The 12,911-nt window shown below is 31.1% G+C and overlaps 1 protein-coding gene across 4 annotated transcripts in view; it reads right to left on the reverse strand.

Moving 5' to 3' along the window:
* LOC115884798 (disintegrin and metalloproteinase domain-containing protein 10) overlaps positions 1–12,911 on the reverse strand; it is a 239,004-nt gene that overhangs the window by 16,374 nt on the left and 209,719 nt on the right. For all 4 annotated transcript variants that reach the window (XM_030903484.1, XM_030903483.1, XM_030903482.1 and 1 more), the window contains exons 4-6: positions 10,796–11,172; positions 1,915–2,079; positions 335–587 (exon numbers count right to left, since the gene is read on the reverse strand). In XM_030903484.1, the coding sequence (XP_030759344.1) occupies positions 335–587; positions 1,915–2,079; positions 10,796–11,172 (795 nt within the window). The remainder of the gene's footprint in view (positions 1–334; positions 588–1,914; positions 2,080–10,795; positions 11,173–12,911) is intronic.

Here is a 12,911-nt window from a genome sequence, read left to right on the forward strand (position 1 = left end):
ACAACGTTTGCCAGTCAGCTAGTGTTTGTATAAAGTTTGTCTGTCAAAAGAGGTATATAGTAACACCAATTTTAATAACAAATAGCAATTAAAAATTTAATGCAACAACATTATCACAATTTCTCAAATCAAGCTAGGTGGTACTCCTAATCCTCTCATCAGAAACATTACAGAGCAATGTTGAGACGAGGTTATCTGAAACCTTATTTTAGGTTTGTGAGAATATTTCACAATACCACAGAAACGTTACTATTGTGATATTACCGAAAATTCTAGTTGAGGAAGATATATGTTATTTTTTAAAACAAATTAGATTCTCCGATATTCTACTCACCTACAGTTTCAGTGTAAGTCTTGAATTTTTCACAAATACCCCCTGAAGCACCGGATGCACTAGCTACCCATGCCAAGCCCAATGTGCCTCCAGTAAAGTCTCTATACGTAAACACATACGCTAAACAAAAGTCTTCGTGGTTTCCTAAGGAATGTATGTTTAAAAAGTTACTGACATCGATATTTTCTAAACAAAATTGGTTCATTTCGCCGCAGTGGTGATGGGCGCATTTGCAAGACGAGTCATCGTCGATCTAAAAAGAAATACATAGTACAAATATAATTAATTTTATATATTTATAAACCTAAACATGGTATATTAAAACTTATTTAAGATTTACTATTGTTTTATTATAATAATATAGAAGGAATTTTGTTGAAATTGGGAAGATACCCAACCTAATGGGCGAAATACGGTGGAGCCACCAATCATTCTGCGACTAACGCATAAAACACTTATTTTCTCTAGTTCGGCCAGCGAAGGCATTTCGAAGACGGTGTGGATCTGAAAGCGGCAGTGTTCCATATTAAAATGTGTAATATCTGTAATAAGTTTGACGAAAATCTCTTTGGATGAAAAATCCGCGTTTATGTATTGAAAATTTATTCGTGTTAAACATAGGATAAACAACAAAAATTCTTTTATAAGTATTGAATATTTCGTATGATCGAAAAAAATGGTTTAATTAGCTTATAAATGATGGGTTATTGACATTTACCATAATATTTAACATATGAAATAACAGGGATCTTCATTTTAAAGCCAACTCTGACGGCGTTCTTTGTTTATTCACATAATATTACATTAAATTCTTTAATGATAGAAAATCCCTATTATTACCGTACTGTATCCAAAATCCGTAAATCTACGGATTAATCCCTAGTTCTGGCAACACTGTCTCCGGCAACCACTCACTCTGTCGACGAAAAGCAGAACTACGATACAGTATTCTTTATCCGCTGTAAACAACTATCAGCGCGCTGCGGCGCGGCGCAGAGCTTAACTAAATCTCGGATAGGCTGACGATAACGCCAGCTACATCTAGGACATATTTTGTGCCACGAAATCGCCCATAAGGTTGAGAATCTTCAAGAACCTAATAGGACTGCTCATTCAGCCGAAAATGTCTGCCAGGTACATACGAAAACTGTTCGCTTTGTGACGTCATTGTAGTCCTTGTCATGATAGTGTGTGTATTATTGGTTGCCGTATGCAAAACATTCATTATAAATTCGAGAAATTAATTAACTCAAAATTTCTCAGCCGTTATTTTTATTAGTTTACCATAGGCAACCAATAATACACACTATCATGACAAGGACTACAATGACGTCACAACTGTCAGCTGAAGCGCGGGAAGAGGCGAACGTACGTCTTCCAGCAATCCTATTAGTTTACCGTTCTTGGCGCATCTTCTTATTTCTTCAATGAACGATAATATCTTGTAACTTTTAGTAATGCAAATGTGATTAAGAAAGTAGATGCATTTTTGGAGTACATATACAGTTTTAATAATTTTTAAGGTAGTTTTGTGATATCATCTTTAAAAAACTATACAAAATCGGTAATAAAAACCTTACCTTGATTCTTTGAACTTCAAATTTAATATTTCGATGTTCGCTTTTGCCATCGAATTTAGTATCACGATAAATGTAATTAACGGCAGTGACATGATGAGCAATCAACGATAATATTTCTTCTCTAGTTTTCTCGTTCACTTCGTTTTCCTTCTTTGGGTCAGTGTGCTGAAAAAAAAACATTAAAAACATTAAAATACTTACTAAGAAAATTTATAATCAAATATTTACTACCACACAAGGGTAGTTGGCTGTTGAAAAGGGCCTTAATGTAATGGCTCGGGTAATGTAGGTATTGTAGATAGTTTATAATAGTAGTAAAAAATGGAGAGTAAAATACCGACTCCAATTCCGGCGTTGCCAAATTTATAAAAATCAGTAGATTTAGGGAATTTACATATATCCTATGTTATAAGATTTACATAAGGTAGGTCGCTATGGACGAGAAATTTCCCTATATTTAGAGAAAAAATAGGTCCAGCTCTTATTTGGAAAAGAGTCCGGGAAACCTGACCGCGAAAACAATTTGACTTACTAAAATACTTTACAGTTACAGTTGAATTAATTTCTCAGTTACTTTGTTGAATATTTTAGTCTCTACGATGCTACAGCTCTACTTAACTGACGCATGTTTGAAAGTACCCATTTCTATACTTTGGCGCCGAAGTGTTGCTTTTGGTGCACTTCTGAAAAGTGAATGTTTTTTGGTTTATATTTTGTTAATTGATTGTGCTATTATTTGCATCCTATAATAGTTCATAAATAATCTACATCCTATACCTAATAGTTTCTTTTTTGCGACGTGCTGATTTTGTCCGGATTTCTGAGTTCGCTTCTCTGGATTAACCCTAAAGATATACAGGGTGAGTCTTAAAGAAGTGCAAATATTTTCAGGGCTGGTAGATCTCGATAAAAGAAACATATTTTCTCTTTGCCGTTTTTCAAATAAATCCAAAATAACCCAGTTTGTTACTTTGAAAATTCCCTAAAAATTATTTTTTGCTAAAATTTTGGGAACAACTGGATCTTTTCTGGATTTTCTTTCTTGTTAATTTAATCTACTACCCATGTTGCCGTATTGTCAAGAAATTATATTTTATAACTAAAAATGTAAAAAATTTCCAAAATTCTTTTCAAAAAAATACCAAATTTTCATAAAAAAAATTAGCGAAAAAAACACATAATCGTGTTTCTGGGGTCGAAATATACTAGCCCTAAAAATATTTCCACTTATTTAATACTCGCCCTGTATATCCTATTCAGCAAAAATCGGCCCAGTTTTTTCACTAATCAACTCACCAAAAATATAAATATTACATTAAACGGTAATAAAAATGTAATATTACATTTTTCTATTGTACACTATTGTATTCATAAACAATTGTTGCTTCATATAATAATCAGGTAACATGAGGCCACTGTATTGTTTAAACAAAATATTGCAAAACATTTTCCTAACATTAGTTACTAATTTACAACAATCCTTTTGAAAAAAATCGTTCATCGAAACAGAACGTGCATGCTGAGAGGAAGCCAATTTGTTAATTAAAATAAAACAAATGCGAATGAAAATGAAAATAAGCGACATCGACTTTTATATAAAAAACAGATATAACAAAAGATGCAATTTGTGCCATTTGCATTAAAATAATTTAATGTGTTGTAGGGCCGATGTGCTAATGAAATGTGTACATGACAAATAAAATTTTATATAAATTGATGTTTAAGCACAATAGAAATAATATATTTAAATTTTCGCAACAAAACGAATTCTTTTTGCAATCGAATGAATTGTTTTTTTATAGTAGGAGAGCCCAAACTGGGGTTTTTGGAATTTATTCAAGCCTGACAGAATAATAAAAGGGGAGAAACCTTGCACCCTGTTACTCTAAGAGCTAGAAGAGCTAGCAAACTTTTCGAGAGAGAATTTTAAGAAGCTCCAGAACCAGTGTTCCGTTTGAAAAAACAAACAGTGAACCAGCTATTAAAATGAAGGTTTGAAGAATATATAAGTATTTTTTATGAAGGCTTAATAATAGCAAAATAAAAACACTAAATCACCACAATACACCAAAACACTTTTACTTTTACACTGGACGCGCGTTTCGCTAACCATGTTAGCATCATCAGCAAATGATTATAAACTAAAGTACAATCTACAAGGTGAGCGTTTATATAACTCGCTCAGTGGGCCCCGAGTGGGCGTGGCAAAATCTAGCCAACCGAGTAAGAGCCAACTGAGCGTAACAGTTAGATTTCCGCCACTAGAGTAGTAGGAACAAAGAACTTGAAGGAATTGGACCGTTGACTCTGTTCATACTATCTTTACATTTATTAATTCTGATGCTTTCATATGCATTAAAAAACGCCGTAATTTGAGATTTGGCAGCTATAGTTTTAAATTATTAAGATCTATTATGTTCATTATCAGGGTGTCCCAGGCTGAACGCATTAGAAGTTTATCGGGTCTACCATATCTAGATCGAGCTAAATGTTCTTTGAATCTATAATATTGATCTTTTTTGCCCGACATATTTCTGATTAAAAATATTTACAAGAAATTTCACTTCCGGAAATCGACCTTCCAGTTGAGGTGTTTTATCTTATTTACTAAATAATTGCCCCCATTATTATTATAACATACACAAGTTTCTAATTGACATTTTAAGAATTCCTTTTGAGATTAAATACTCTATATCTAAAACGGTTTCGAGAAAAAACATATTTAAAATTTTGAACTTGAAAAAACTACCTGACAAAAAAAATTTGCATAGCCTGAATCAAATTTATTGATTACCACAGCCACTGTGACATAAAGAGAAGACCTGTGGCTATCTATTTGTAAAAATTACACTCAGCTAAAATGTCATATAATCTCTTTCTATTTCATATCTTTCGTTGGAAAGTGGGAAACTATCATAATCTATGATTTTTAAGAAATTTAAACCCACATTTTATGTTCACACTATGATGTGATTTATTAGAATATCGTTACTTTTGGTCGTACATGTTCCTATATATCAAATTCCAGGCAATTATTAGTATTTTTAATAATTTATATCTAGAAAACGTAATCTGTCGATTTTATCAATTTCATTTGTAAATTTAATGGAAGGAAGACGATTATTTAACTGTCAGAAATAAAATTATCTATGGTGTTGAATGTTATCAAAAACAGCAAAAATACATCCCTGCCTAAACCAGTTTAAAAGGAAAATACTCAAAATGATATCTGGTCTCCACTCTTTACCTGATGAATAAATTAGATATCTTGGAGATAATGGATTACCCATTGCTATACCTTCCGCTGTTCAAAAAGTTGTTATTAAATTGAAAACAATTTTGTTTCATACATAACGATGTAAGCTCAGTATATTCACTCACAGTTTTGTTGTCGATTTGCAATAAAAATAGTAATTTGTTAAAACGACTCCATTTATTCCGTTTATTATTCTAAATTCAAACATTACAATATTGTCTAGATAATTTCAATATTATTTTTAACTGCAAAGAAAGAAGGTTCATGATCAGTTTAATTTTCGAAAATCAAGATAACCATTTTGCCAAATATATAGTCGGAGAACCTACAGCAAACAATTTGTTTATAGACTTGTCATGGTTTATGAATTTTGGCAAAGCATACAATTTTGGTAATGTGGGATTGGATTATTTGCAATTTCCTCTTTAAAGAAAGCAAATCAAAAAATTGTTCTTTGAGAGTTTTTTTAACGTCTGCTACCATCTTATGCAAGGGAGTTTCTATAAAATTTAGGTGGGGCTACTATCGAGGATGTTGTTAACCTTATCGTAATAGTCTTTTTTATCTAATATAACAACCTTATTTTTTTATCAGCTTTTAGATAGAAACAATCTTTTGTTACGCAAACTCTGACAATATTGTGCTCTTTGTTTAGATTTTAATGAATTACTTGAAACAATATTTTTTGATAACTGATTTCTACAAGCCTCTCTTGTAAATACCTTAGAAGCCTCGCAAGTGCTGAATAGCAGTTTCAACACCAACGACGATTCCTCCAAAGCGCTACCAGAGTTGGGCAATGCATACTTTAAACCTTTTGTTTAATAAACTGAGCTCTTTTGTAAGATTTTCCACTATGTTTATGTCTCTTTGGAAAACATGTTTGTTTTTTGAGCTTTTTAATTTTTTAAACTTATTATTCAAAATGGACATTTTCTTAACAAATTTTGAATTGATAACCACAAACATATTTCTCTGAAAGAGACACCAACATATAACCGAGAGACACCATAATAACTTCAAAAAAATTATAGTTAAACCGTATACTATTCTAACTTCATAATTTTATGTTTTTTTTTTTAATTTTTATTAAAAAACGCCGGGATAGTCCTGGCAGCTATGGCCATTAAAACAAAATATTACTACATCTACAGGGTGTCCCAGGCTGAGCGTGCATTAGAAGTTTCTAGAGAACCACAATATCTAGTTAAATATATATCCCGCTAAATATGACCTTATTCCAATCATTTTGTGTCCACGATAATTTAGATTTCGCCCAATTGTAGCGATTTTTCTTTTGAATTTCTGTCAGTAGCGGTTTTTCTTTGGCCTAAATAAGAATTTGTATCAATAATCTTCACGTAATTGATTATTCACACAAAATAAAGTTTACCTTGTAAAACCCCAGACCGCATTTATGGATATATTTTCGGCAACATTCTCTTGATATATTTAAACCAGTTACAGAGTATTACATTTAACTATTATTTCGCGAAGAGTACTTCTTCTCGCAGACTAGCAAATTTTTACTAAATTTCGTAAATCTCTCTGAGATACAACTTATGGCCTTCCCGAACATTTACCTCTAACGTCTACATTGGCAGATTCGCCGTTTTTTTTTATTATATTAAAGACCGTGGTTTTTGGAATACTTAAATCATCAGAAATTTTTCGAATTGTTTTTCCCGTACTGTATTGACGAATGATAATTTCGCGTAGTTTTTGATTTGTAGCTTTTCCACGGACCATTACTTTGAAATAAATTAACAGAATTGAAAATTAAAAAAATTAAAATTACTTACAGTAAATCTCACTACTCAAAGTATCGAGTCACTTACAAGCTGTCAATGCTGAAGTAACCAGTTTGCGACATTTGTGACGTTTGTAGACAAGCCGCCTATGATGATATTAACTATTTAAAAATACTTGTCCCAACATTTAGTTGTCAGCAAATTTGTTCTTTTATGAACAAAATCCGCTACTGTAAATATGGATTGATTTACAAATTCATAAAAATATTGTCAAGTTGTTTAGGATATATGCCTACGTTTATATTTAAAAAATTAAACATATATTTTTCAGTCATTTTGAAAAACCAGGGCAATAATTCCAAAATATGACCTTGTCCCAACATATAGTTGTTAGGGCTTGTATAAAATACTAATGTTTATCTGTGTCGTCTTTACTGAAGTAACGACTTGCTCTAGAAAGTTGCTTTTTTTACTAAAAGATAGCTAATTGGCTCTTCTAAAAACTGTCGTCGCCGGATATTTTGTTTTTCATTTAATTAAAAAAAAGTATTTTTTTCCCGATGTCGCACAGTGCTTCGAACATATGGCTCTTGAGGACAAAAATCCAAAACTTCTCTTTTATTGTAAGCAATTTATTCAAACTAGGTTTATTTGACACAAATGATGAGTACTCTCATTGTACTAAATGATGATGTTCTTTGTCCCACGTTTATGAAAAAAAAATCTTATAAATAATAATAATGTTGGAGCTGTGTGTTCCATCTAAGCAAATAATAAGTTATAGTATGAAAACGGTGCAAGTATTAAATAAATTCCTGTGATAAAAAAGAATTGAAATAACATTAGAACATGATTCCTACAATATAAGCCTAATATAAGATAAAAATGTTTTTCTTTAATGAAAAAGAAACATTAATGTTATATTTAATTAAAAAAAAAACTTAAGATACTATAAATTTATTTTTAGGACAACAAAATGCATAGATCGTAACTACTCTGATTCAGGAGAATCACTGCTGACAGAATCTTCCAAATTTATAGTATCCAAATCACAGGTAGATGAAGTATCCTCACATATAAGATATTTCTGTACATCATTTTCTAATATGTTACTTTTTCGCGTTGTTACTGTTCATTTTGTCGGTATGAGGGGTTCGGATGTTAATAGTTACCTCTTTAATAGACCATATCCATATATTATTTTTTCCTTTTCTTGGGTATGAGATTTTATAATAAATTGAAAGATGGACACTTTTTTTATGCGACGTTTCGCTCCAACATAGTGGACTTTTTCAGGCACAAGTGGTGTCTCATTTGACTGGAATGTTCATCAATATTTAATAAGAACATATTTTTTGAAATACAAATAATTTTGAGTTCTTGTCCATGATCAAGCCAAGTATTAGCCAGATCGGCATTGCTTATCAATTTTACTCGATCTGAAAAGTATTATAAAATAAAGTTCGTCGCAAGCAGACGCAGGTGAACTATACAAAAATTAAAAGTGTATGAATATGGCAACAAAAATATTCAATAAATACGATATGTTTTGATATGTTTTTTAAATGCCTTTTTGAAGTTTGAAAACGTAAAATTTTTATGCCCATTTAAGAATCATCTTAAAAAATAAATAAAAACTAAACAATCACGAACTTGTTTAGAAATAAATTTAAAGTACATACCTTGTTTAACAATATCCATAGTGGCTTTCAATTAAGTACGTACCCGTTTAACTCCATAATATACAGAACTACTATGAATGTTATTCTTTTCACTGATGAGATAATGATCGCAAAATTTATTTTTAGTGAAAATATTTGCTAACAAAAACGCTGTTTATGAAAAACAATATACAGGATGATTGAACATTGCTATAAGTATAAAATTATATATTTAGATATTAGTAAATTTTAACTTATTTTTTTATTTTTGTCCATAGGACGAAGCACTGTGTGTCGTGGCGGATGCGCCAGGCTTCAACTAGTTGTGATACAAAAATATACTTAACGAAAGTAAAAACTAACCCTCAGTTGATCATCAATTATCTTCTTATTGCATTTTCAGCTTTAAACCGTAGAACTTAATTTAGCTTTACTTTTATGTTCAATTTTTTCAAATCATCAATCATCTTTACACTTCGGGAACTAATAAAAAGCTAAAAGTTAGATTGAAGTCGTTTATCAAAATTTAATGAAACGAAGAAAATACTTCTACAATCATTCATTAAACGAATTTTATGTCTATAATTGAAACTGGATTGTAAAAATATCCGATATAATCCCGCACTAAGAAGTCAGAAAAATAACATTATAACGCCGCAAACCAACTCAGAAAGACCCTCAAGAGATTATCGTTTGGTTTATGGGTTTTCGTCAGATCTTTATTTTTTTAAATTTGGTGTAATATAAGTTAGTTTTATAGTAGAAAGAGTACATTAAAATTATGATTTTATAGCATTTTTATTGGATACCATTATTGGGTTTAAAAATGCCAATTCAAAGAAAAAAATATTATTGCTGAAAAACTTGTGATATAGTCCGTAAAACGAATAACTTTGAATTTGACAGTTCCCGCGGGCTTTTCTAGTGTTAATTTTATTAGGTTAGCAACTTGCGGCCATGCTGACGCAATGCCGTCTCTAATAGAACAGCCTCAGAGCGAGATTTATGACGTCACGCTAGTTAGATACTACGGATTAATAAATATGTTGTAGACTACATGGAAAACATAATTATTCCTCGTATTATTGGTTTGTATTTTAAAAATGAAATAGTTTACATGAAATATACATAATATAGAGTTAATAAATACAATATATATACCTATTTATAGTAATAAATACTTTGGCAAATAAACTATGAACCATACAAATGCAGCAAATGTTTTAAAATATGGCTGAAATCGTACTCCATAGTCAGTGTAGAAAGTTTTTGTGTTAAGAATAATAATTTTAAAAAATATGTGGTCATCTTTTGACAAATTTATATTAGTTTATTAATTGCAGTAAACATTATAATATATAAATAAATGTTGTGATTGCAAATAATAATACATCACTATTAGTAGATATTGAATGTTTTTTGTTAAATTTGATCGATTTTCAAACCCCAAAATTTAAAATATATTTTACATTTTACGCATTATCTTATGTACCACATTATTTGTATATTGTAAAACATTTGCTGCATCTGTATGGTTCATAGTTTATTTGCCAAAGTATTTATTACAATAAATAGGTATATATTATCTTCTTAATCTAAGTATATTATATTGTATTTATTAACTGTATATTATGTATATTTCATGTAAACTATATCATTTTTAAAATACAAACCAAACATACGAGGAATAATTATGTTTTCCATGTATTCTACAACATATTTATTAATCCGTAGTATCTAACTAGCGTGACGTCATAAATCTCGCTCCGTGGCTGTTCTATTAGAGACGGCATTGGTCTAATATTTAGAAGTGTCAAAAGCTGATGACATTTTACTTTTGTCAATTATGACATTTCGTGTTGATTTTTGCAAGAAGAGGAAGAACTGTCACTCGTTTTATTATTTTCCTTTTCTATTTCACGAAAGTAAAAAGAGTTACCTATCTGATTCGTTCAGGCACTCAATTTAAAGAATATCAGTAACTTTTTTGACAGAGGGATTTTATATTTGACATGTTGGTAAAAAATAACGGTCAAAATTTAAAGTTATTCATTTTATAGACTATAGAATGATACCTATACTACTAGAGAATATCATTCAAAATTAATGTCTTTAACACTGGGTCCATATAATAGTATATTGTTTTATTAGGAGTAAAAATGACACTTTTTGTGGCGTAAAATTTTACTGAAAGTTGGAACCTTAATGCTTACCTCAGGAAAACCCTCCCTGATATGCTTCCAAATTAGAGGATCTGTTTGTATGTACAACGAACAGGTATTCTTGTTTTCATCTCTTCGTGTAGCTCTTTTATTTCTCGAATGTGCCTGGTTAGCTTCCTTCGAATATTTATTAAATCCGTCTTCATAGTTTGGCGGTGGTTTTGGTAGTTTGTCTTTATTGTAATGTTGATTCTGTTTGTCTTTGATTATATTGTTTGAGTTTGATGATGGGACCTTTTTATGCTTTTTCGGTTTCTGTTTTGTAGCATCTGGCGGTGTCGTTGAAACACTGTCTGGGGAAGCAGAATTTTGGATTTTATCCATCCATTCCATTATGTCGTCGTTTATACCACAACCAGTTGCATGACCTGAAATAATAAAAATAATTAGATAGGTAGGTATATCTATATTTTTATTAAAGAAAAATTAAAAATAAAAATAAATGTCTAACTAATTTAATTTCTTCTTCATTAATTTTCAAATTTATCCCGTTTTTCATGGAAATTTTATCCGGAAAATTATTTCGCGAAAATATTTTATAAAACAAATATTTTACTAGGCGATTTTTTAATTAATCATTTTGAAACTGTACAAAAAACTTTGCTTGGGGCGCTTTTTTGCATGCGAATAATGCCTCGCTTTTTGAAAATTGAAACCTGGCGACCCTATACAGGGATGACATTTTCTACGCATATTTGTTCAGTAACATAACCATACCATTGAAAATAAATAGCTTTTAATGATGATATCAAACACCACGTATAAACTCCAAAAATAAGGTGGATTTTTTATTCGTCTAACAGGCGTTAATGATATACAAGGTGTCCCAATACATACATAAAACTACTACGAAATTTAGGAATCAATATAAGTTCACTGGACACAATTTGCCTCAGAACAGATACTACATTTTGATCTTAGCCAAAAGGCTCATATTGCCCCTTCTCTGCGTACGCCCATGAGAGATTTCCTCTAATGATTCTAAGCCGTTTGCTACATATTTATGTTCGATTCGTGCCGAAATAATGAGAACTTTATCACGTTTCCCGATAAGGATCGTAAACGGCAAGATTTTAGCTTTGGACCCAATAAAGTTAAAACGAGCGAATAATTCAGATTTTCGATTAGATACGCCGAAAAAGTAGTAAGGAAATTGACGAATAAGTGGTTTATGGGTTTGTTATATGTTTAAATTAAATGCCTATTTACTATGGCCTATTCCGGGCTAATTGGAACTGATCGATTATCTTTATAATTACTAACTGTTATGATATCAAAGAAATCGAATTAAATTAGAGAACCTTTTGACTGTTTGTCTGATAAACTACTCATTATTTCGGCTAGGTCCTAGGCATATTAAACTCACCCCCATTGAGAAGAAAAACCTCACCCCATTGAGAAAAAATCTCACTCCCATTGAGAAAAAAATACCACCCATATTGAGAAAAAAAAATCACCCCATTGAGAAAAAATCTCACCCCCATTGAGAAAAAAATCTCACCCTATTGAGAAAAAAATATCGCCTCCCTTGAGAAAAAAATCTCACCGCCATTGAGAAAAAAATATCACCCCATTGAGAAAAAAAATATCACCCCTATTGAGAAAAAAATCTCACCCCCATTGAGAAAAAAGTATCACCCCTATTGAAAAAAAAATCTCACCCCATTGAGAAAAAATCTCACCCCCATTGAGAAAAAAAGCTCACCCCATTGAGAAAAAAATATCGCCTCTATTGAGAAAAAAATATTACCCCATTGAGAAAAAAATATCACCCCTATTGAGAAAAAAATCTCACCTCCATTGAGAAAAAAATATCACCCATATTGAAAAAAAAATCTCACCCCCCATTGAGAAAAAATCTCACCCCCATTGAGAAAAAATCTCACCCCCATTGAGAAAAAAAGCTCACCCCATTGAAAAAAAAAATCTCACCCCCATTGAGAAAAAATCTCACCCCATTGAGAAAAAATCTCACCCCCATTGAGAAAAAAAGCTCACCCCATTGAAAAAAGAAATCTCACCCCCATTGAGAAAAAATATCACCCCATTGAGAAAAAAATCTCACCCCACTGAGAAAAAAATATCGCCTCTATTGAGAAAAAAATCT

The sequence above is a fragment of the Sitophilus oryzae genome, unplaced genomic scaffold (assembly GCF_002938485.1).
Source record: "Sitophilus oryzae breed Bouriz unplaced genomic scaffold, Soryzae_2.0 scaffold_357_pilon_pilon, whole genome shotgun sequence".
In the NCBI taxonomy this organism is placed as follows: domain Eukaryota; kingdom Metazoa; phylum Arthropoda; class Insecta; order Coleoptera; family Curculionidae; genus Sitophilus; species Sitophilus oryzae.